The following is an 8,408-nucleotide window of genomic DNA, read 5'->3' on the forward strand; positions in this document are numbered from 1 at the left end:
CGACTACGTGGGAGTCCAGCGACATAGCCATTACGCTAACTGCTGGTTCCCAAGTTAAATAAATTTTAAAAAAGATCTAAGAGGGCTGATTGCTGGATAGATACATTAGATACATAGATGATAAAGTACTGTATATTAAAATACTAATGATAAGAGTCTAGGTGGTTGGTATGAGGTTCATTACAAAATTTTTTGCTATCTAGTAAGTTCAAAAGTTTTAATAACAAAATACTGAGGGAAAAAAAAAACTTATAGCCGATGCTTTCCCTTCTTATCACTTTAATCCCCTAAATTTTCTAGTCTATGAGCTCTTAAAGGAGCAGAATATTCTAACCGAAGTGAGGCCTGACATAAAAACCATGCATCTACTTAATGTACCAGAGTTCTACTGTTTTTTGGCTCCCCCTTTGTGTGTGTGTGTGTGTGTGTGTGTGTCTGTGTGTGTGTGTGTGTATGTAGGGGGTTGGGGATGATTTTTCACTTCATTTTCTCCCTCTTTTTTACTCCAGTAGCAAACTATAATAAATAAATGAATATTTGTTTTATATAATATAAAATTTCAAAAGTAAATAAAGCTAATCAAACTATATAACTACTAATACCAAAGAAATAATAAGTATATAAAATAAAACAATGATGGGAAATTATGGGTGCTAAACAAATACATGAAGAAATAAAAATAAATAGTTCTAGGACACTGGAGGGGGATGAAGAAGGGTCAGTAGTATAACAGGATGGGGGTAGCAGGTGGTATGGTGGTTAAGGGTGCTGGACTCCCACATGGCCGACCTCAGATCAAGTCTCAGACCTGGTGGCTTGCTTTCTCACCACTCCCACCCTGTCCCTCTCTGGTCAAATAAAACATAAGTAAATAAAGCTAAATAAAATAATTCTCTTTTTCAAACGGGATGAAAATAATTGGATTCTTTTATTAAAAATAAGTGATTTTTTGCTTTAGGGCACATGTGCTTGCCAGAGAGAAAGAGACAGTGAGAGAGAAAGTAAAAGATCCTCCAGGGGGGATGGCCACACCTCAATCCCTTCTCCTCTATACTCCTTAGTTCTTGGGCATGCACACACTTACACCTAGCATAAATTTCAAGCCACTAGGTATGGGACTTCAAGCATGATCAGCCATGTGGGAATACAGCAACATAATCGCTATGCCATCTGCTGGTCCTGAAAATAACTGGATTCTAACCTCAGTAGTGGAATTACCTATATAAGCTTGCATTAATAATTAAACCTTGGCCTAGCAGGTGGTATAGCAGTTAAGGCACTAGACTCCTACATGGATGACTATGTTTCAAGTGCCGAACTCAGCGGCCTGAAAAATCACACTGGGCACGTGTGTGTGCATGCCCATAATCCAAGGAGGGTAAGGGATTGCAGTGTGGCCATACCGGTTGAATTATTAAAGTAATATCTCTTATTAAGGTGAGCTAATAAAATCACTTTATGTCATTTATTAAGGTAAACATGTAAGTACATGATTTGGAATCAAATTTTCTTGCCATTCAGAAATAACAGTGCTAATACTGTGTTTATCTCCAGCATTTGCTCTATACATATATACATACAAATAGACATTTGTTTCTTCTCTTTTTGAGATTTTTGCTATAGGGAGTGTGCTCGCCAGAGAGACAGAGACATACAGAAAGTGAGAAATCACCCCCCAGGGGGATAGCTATGCCACAATTCCTTCTCCTCTATTCTTCTCTTAGGATTTTGGACCCATGTGCACATGCACCTGGTATGAGTTTCAAGTCACTGGGTCCGGGACTTGAACCATGGTCAACCAAATCAGAGTCCAGCACCTTAATCACAATGGCACCTATTGGTCCTATGCATTTACTTTTTCTAGAGTGATCATCTTTCCCTCCTGCTGTTGCCACAAAGCAACTCAAATACAAATTTTTAAAAAACGAAAATCAAACATGAGGCCCATCAGTGGCATGGTAGTAAAGGCATCTAGAGAAAACTTAAAATTCATGTAAAGCACAAAGATAAGAAATTGATAACATAGTCACTTCTGGAAAAGGGAACAGAATGATGGGAAAATAAAGGATAAAGGAGAGACAATCACCTTTCACTAGACTCTTTATACTATTCCCACTAATGCCTCCCTAGGTCATGTGTGATGTACTTACCAGAATTTTATCAGCTTTGGCTTCACTAATTCCCTTAATATTTATTAGCTCCTTCTTTGGTGCATAGGCAACAGCCTCTACAGTATGGAATCCGGCTTCTTCTAGTTTTTTCACATCGTTAGCATTTATGCCACATTGCTGCAAGTAAAGAAAAAACCACAGATAAAGTTAAGCTTCAGTTCTCTCATCTAATGTGTATGGTACAAGGATTTCAGAACATTTATAAAAAGAATTAAAGTAAAAATTTATTTTGATGCAAAAAATTTTGAAATCCAGACATAGTTTTTCACAATACATATTTTTCATGAACTTTCTAAAGACCCTGTATATGAAACCTACCAAATTCACAGAGGTGTTATGAAGATGGGCAAGCAGGTGGCTTTGGTGATTAAGGCAGCTGATCCCATATGATCAACCATGCTGTTTGATTCCCAGACTCTGAGGCTCGAAAATCACACCAGGTGTATGTGTGTGTGTCCCAAATCCCAAGAGGAGAATAGAGAAGAGACTGTATCAAAGCCACCCAGAGGGTCATTTCTTTTTTCAAAGAATTTTTTAAATTTAATTTTATTTATTCATTAATTTTATTTTAATTTGATGAGAGAGAGAGAGAGAGAAAGAAAGTGAAAAAGCAAGCTGCCAGGTTCTGGATTTGAACCATGGTCAGCCAAGTGGGAATGTCCAGTGCCTTAACCACCATACCACCTGCTTTGCTGGTCCCCCAGAAGTCATTTCTCACCACCGATCTTTCTGTCTCCTGTGAGTACATGTTTTTTAAATTTTCCCCATAGCAAACTTAAAAAAAAGATAATACATGTAAAAGCTGAGAAGAGTGCTCTACATATGAATTATTTAATAACAAATTATCAATATTTTCATGGTCAAAACCAGTCATTTTATCTTTTTGAAAAAATTTCTATAATTGCCAGATGATATTTGTGTGAGACATTGAGACAGGGAGAAAGAGAAAGCACCCCCTAATGGGGTGTGGTCATGCCACAATTCCTTCTCTCCCATCCTGTTGGAAATTTGGACATAAATGCATACATGGCTGGTATGTTTTTCTAAAGCCATTGGAGCTGGTACTCAAATCACAGGTTTAGTCATGTGGGATCTGGCTCCCTTAACCACTAACCCAGCCCTCAAAACCAGTAGTTTTAAACTATTGTAACACTGGGCCATATATATATAAACACACATACACACACACATACACACACACACACACACACACATATATATATATATATAAATATTTTTTTTAATTTGCTAGAGGGCACATGTACTTATCAGAGAAAGACAGAGAGAAAAAGAAATCACTCCCAATGGGGCACAGTCACACACCTACTTTTCCTCCATTCCTTTTGAGATTTTTTGAGCATGCATACATATATGCCTGGTATGTTTCTCAAGTCATCAGCTCAGGGACTTGAACCACACAGTAGGTCACATGGGATCCAGCCACCTTCCACACATCAACAGCTGGTCTGCCACATATATTAATATGAACTTTAGGAATAGAGATCAAATTAGTAATTCCCAATCTTTAATGACTTTGTCTCTCACTTAGGCACTGAAAGGCTGTTTTAAACCAGTGTTTCCCAACCCTTTCCACATCAAGAACACAGAGAAAATGATATTTTTATACTACATGAGCATGAAAAGATAAAGCTACCCCAGAGCTAAGTGAAGCACTATCTTGGCCTGTTAACATCTTTCTTATAAAACAATGGAAAGCTCTGTTCTAACAACTGACATTAAGTATGGGAAAACTGACGCTAGATCCTTTGTGCAGTGGTAATGTGCTGCTCACCACTCTGCCCCCCCAATAAAAAGCTGGATCTCATGTGGAGACTGAGGTTCAAATCCCCACCTGGTCAGCCTGAAACATGCCATGCATATGTGCCAATGCCCAGGATGTTGAGCCAGAGGACTGGAAAGGAAAGGGATTTTAGTGTGACCAAACTCTATGGAGGGTGCTTGCCCCTCTCTCTATACCCTCCCGCCTGTGTGCACAAGTCCTACATCATGAATAAAGGGAGAAAAACTTATATGTAAGAAGGGGGAAAATTATTTTTGGGTCAGGGACCTATATACTATTTCTCAGAAGAAATCACCCAAAAGTATCTCTTTCTCTCTGTATATACAGTCAGCCTTGGTTTATTAATTACTGAAATCATGACTCTAGGGAGAACATTAGTTCACAGTGGGATATGTATTTAGGTGTTAGGAAGGACAGGAGACATTAGTACTTGCAAACAGAAACCATGTCTGGGGGCCAGTAGGTGGCATGGTGGTTAAGGGCGCTGTACTCCCACTTGACCAACCACATTTTGAGGTCCAGACCTGGCAGCTTACTTTCTTACTCACTCTCTTTCTCTCTCTCACTCTGTCCCTCTGGTCACATTAAAATAAATAAAGAAATAAAGTTTAAAATAAAAATAATTGTTTTTAAAAAGATAACAAAAAAACATGTCTGTGGGCCAGCCAATGGTATGTTGTTAAGGTGGCTGGATCCCACATGGCTAATTGTGAGGTTTGAGTCCCAGACCCAGTGGCTTGAAAAATATACCAGCAGAGAGTATGGAGGTATAGGTGCATATGTGATCAAAATTCCAAAAGGGACCTACAGAGAAGGGACTGTAGGGTGACTGTCCTCCTGGGGATACTTTCTCTCTCTTTCTGGGAGTGCTTTCTCTCTCTTTCTGGGAGTTCTCTCTCTCTCTCTTTCTCTGTTTCTCACCAGCAAGCACATGTGCCCTCTAACAAATTAAAAAAAGAAAAAAGAAAAAGAAATATTTGCTATTCATAATTAAACAACACACATGTATAAGGAAGCACAAAACACCAAGTTATGACTCTGAATCTCAAATATCTCTTAGCCCTGGTGCTTAATGTTCTTTTGCTAAGTACTATATTGAAGCTTCACTTTTATATCTCAACAACTCTAAGCCTTTCCTACTGCCTAGTACAGCTGTCTTGCTAGTAACTTCAGCATAGATGTGGATTAATGAAGGGAAGTTGTTTTCCTCTCCTCCCTATATAACTGGTCTAGGATACTGTAATTTCCTGAACAGTACTTTCATATTTAGTGTAGATAGTACAGAGACTCCACCACCGGATGCTAGTATTTAGTTTCTGAAAACCCAACTAAGAGAAAAATGTTGGGTACCAGCAGGTGGCATGGTGGTTAAGGTACTGGACACTCCCACATGGCTGACCACAGTTCAAGTCCTGGACCTGGTGGCTTGCTTTCTTGCTTTCCCTCTGTATGTGTGTGTCTCTGGTCAAATTAAATAAATAAATGAATAAATAAAATTAAATAAATAATTAAAAAAAAAAAAGATTAAAAAAAGAAAGAAAGAAAAATGTCTGGAGCCAACAGAGAGCATGGAGGATAACATAGCTAGATCCCACATAACCAACTGTGTGGTTCAAGTCCTAGAACCAGTGGCTTGAAAATCATGCCAGCTGTGTGTGCATGGGTGTCCAATGTCCTGAAAGAAAAATGGAAGGGGGCTGGCAGGTGGCACGGTGGTTAAGGGCACTGGACCTCCACACGGCCAGCCATAGTTTGAGTCCTGGACCCGGGGGCTTGCTTTCTTGCTTTCTCTCTCTAGTTCAATTAAAATAAATAAATAAATAAGGTTAAATAAAATAATTCTTTAAAAAAAAAAAAGTAAAAAAGAACAGAGGAAAGGGGATTATGAAGTGGCCATACCCCCTGAGGGGGGAGAACTTCTCACTTTCTCTTTTTCTCTCTCTGAGGAATGTGCATGTGCCCTATATCAAATTAAAAAAAAAAGAAAGAAAGAAAAATAGTGTAATAGGAGAGCTGTTGACAAGAGACCTGTTTTGGCAGATATATTTAGTAACAATTTTAAGCCTTTCCATAGAATCCTTGATAATCCTCCTGAAAACGAATTTAGGTCTTAACCTTAATAACAAACCTAGAGTTTATGTAAAGATTATGATCTCGAGAAGACGATTCCTCATGGCTCCTGCAAACTAGGTATTTCAGGGTACAGTTGAGAGAAATGAAGATTTTCTACCCATAATTCAGCCTCCAGCAAACAAGCTAGCATGGCAGGAGAAGTGAAGCCTTCAGAAGAAGATTCCTCATGGCTCCTGCAAACTAGGTATTTCAGGGTACAGTTGAAAAAAATGAAGATTTTCTGATAATTCAGCCTCCAGCAAACAAGCTAGCACGACTGAACTTCATGAATTAGAAAGAAACACACCATCGATCAGATGACAAGAAATCACCACAGGACCACAAGAAATATGGGAAAGCAGGAAAATACCTCTCCTCCAAGGGAAAAGAATAATTCCTCTTCATCCACAAGCAGTTCAATGAAAATCATGGAAATGTCTGGTAAAGAATTTAGAACATTCATAATGGCATAACTAACAGAGATGGAAGAGAAGAGAGACAAGGAACTACTAAAGAGAAAGGAGAAAGAAGTTGATGAGTTCCAGGAGGTGAGGAAATTCTTGCAAGATCTAAAAGAGGAACTACACACTTTACAAAAGAATCAAACGGAACTGTTAGAGATGAAGTCTATAATACAGGAAGTCAAAATCTCCCTTGAAAGTATTAAAAGCAGACTAAATCATACAGAAAATAGAATCTCAGACATAGAAGAGAAAATTGCTGGCCTAGAAAAATCCACCACAAAGACTGAGGAAATGGCCCCAAAATTTGAGAATGATATACGAGAAGTACTCGATACCATCAAACCTCCAAACATCCAGATAATTTTCATTCCAGAAGGTGAAGAGACCCATTAAGGGCATTGATAATCTATTCCATGAAATCCTGCAAGAAAACTTTCCAAACCTAGAGAGGCATTCAAAGATCCAGTCCCAAGAAATACAAAGAACCCCAAATAGAATCAACCCAAGAAGATCTTCTCCAAGACACCTTATAGCCAGGTTGACCAAAACCACAGACAAAGAGGGACTAGCAGTTAGCGTAATGGCTATGTTGCTGGACTCCCACGTAGTTGACCATGGTTAGAGTCCCGGATCTGGTGGCTTAAAACTCATGCCAGGCGCGTGTGCATCCGTGCCCAAGATCCCAAGAGGATAAAGCAGGAGAAGGGACTGCAGCGTGGCCATCCCCCCCCCAGGGAGTGATTTCTCACTTTCTCTCTCTCTCTCTCTCTGTCTGTCTGTCGGGCAAGCGCCCTATAGCAAATAACTCAATAACTCTAAAAAAAACAAAAAACAAAAAACAAAAAAAAAAAACCTCTCCATAAAAAGAAAAAAATATATTTATGCATCCAATCCCACAGCACCCAAATATGTAAAAGAAAGACTACTAGATCTAAAGGGAGTTATATACCAGGCAAGATTATCATTCACGTGGGAAGAAAAGACAAGAACATTCTCAGATAAACAAAACCTGAAAGAATTTACCAGCACCAGACCAGATCTATAAGAAGTTCTCAAGGATGTGTTATATCAAGAAAATTAAATACAGTCACACAGAAATAAGAGTTCAAAAACTAAGAAAGTGGCCAACTTAATCGTAGGGACAAATCTGGAGTTGAATATTATATCCCAGAATTTAATCGGGAAAATTGAACCAAAACAGAAGATACATGAGACTGATAGGTTCATGCACCTACCATTTGAACAGAATCCTAACCTGTTTCCTGGTTTTAAGCAAAGTTCCTTAGCATTTCTTTGATTTAAATTAAAACCGGTCTTTTTTTTTTTTTTGGAGAGGTTTTTGCTATAAGGGCGCGTGCGCTCGCCAGACAGACAGAGAGAGGGACAGAGAGACAGAAAGCGAGAAATCAAAAAAAAATGGTCACACCGCAATCCCTTCTCCTCCATTCTCCTCTCAGGATCTTGGGCACGCATGCACACACGCCCGGTGTGAGTTTTAAGCCACCGCGTTCGGGATGTGAACTGCGGTCGACTACATGGGAGTTCAGCGACATAGCCATTACACTAACTGCTGGTCCCTGGTTTTCTTAATAATACCAAGTGAACTTGCTATTGAAAGTAGTTAAGATTATTTAAGAAATTGTGTGATCAATACAATGTGGGTGGGAAAGGAATGGGAGACAATTGTAGACATCAGAGATAGTGTGAGAAGAGGGTGGGAAAGAGAGGTAAAAATAAAAAATTCTAGAAACTAGAAATGGAAAATTTTTGCTAATAATATGCATAATTAAATCACTATGCAGTATATTCTGGATGGGAAATCACATTTTGTATACTGTGATGATGCTTAGGGCATAAATG

The 8,408-nt window shown here is 38.8% G+C and overlaps 1 protein-coding gene across 4 annotated transcripts in view; it reads right to left on the minus strand.

The window, feature by feature from the left end:
• RAD51 (RAD51 recombinase) overlaps positions 1 to 8,408 on the minus strand; it is a 68,478-nt gene that overhangs the window by 52,554 nt on the left and 7,516 nt on the right. For all 4 annotated transcript variants that reach the window (XM_006158690.3, XM_006158691.2, XM_006158689.3 and 1 more), the window contains exon 3: positions 2,151 to 2,288. In XM_006158690.3, coding sequence (XP_006158752.1) covers positions 2,151 to 2,288 — 138 coding nt within the window. The remainder of the gene's footprint in view (positions 1 to 2,150; positions 2,289 to 8,408) is intronic.

The sequence above is a fragment of the Tupaia chinensis genome, unplaced genomic scaffold (assembly GCF_000334495.1).
Source record: "Tupaia chinensis unplaced genomic scaffold, TupChi_1.0 Scaffold000605_1, whole genome shotgun sequence".
NCBI classification, from domain to species: Eukaryota; Metazoa; Chordata; class Mammalia; order Scandentia; family Tupaiidae; genus Tupaia; species Tupaia belangeri.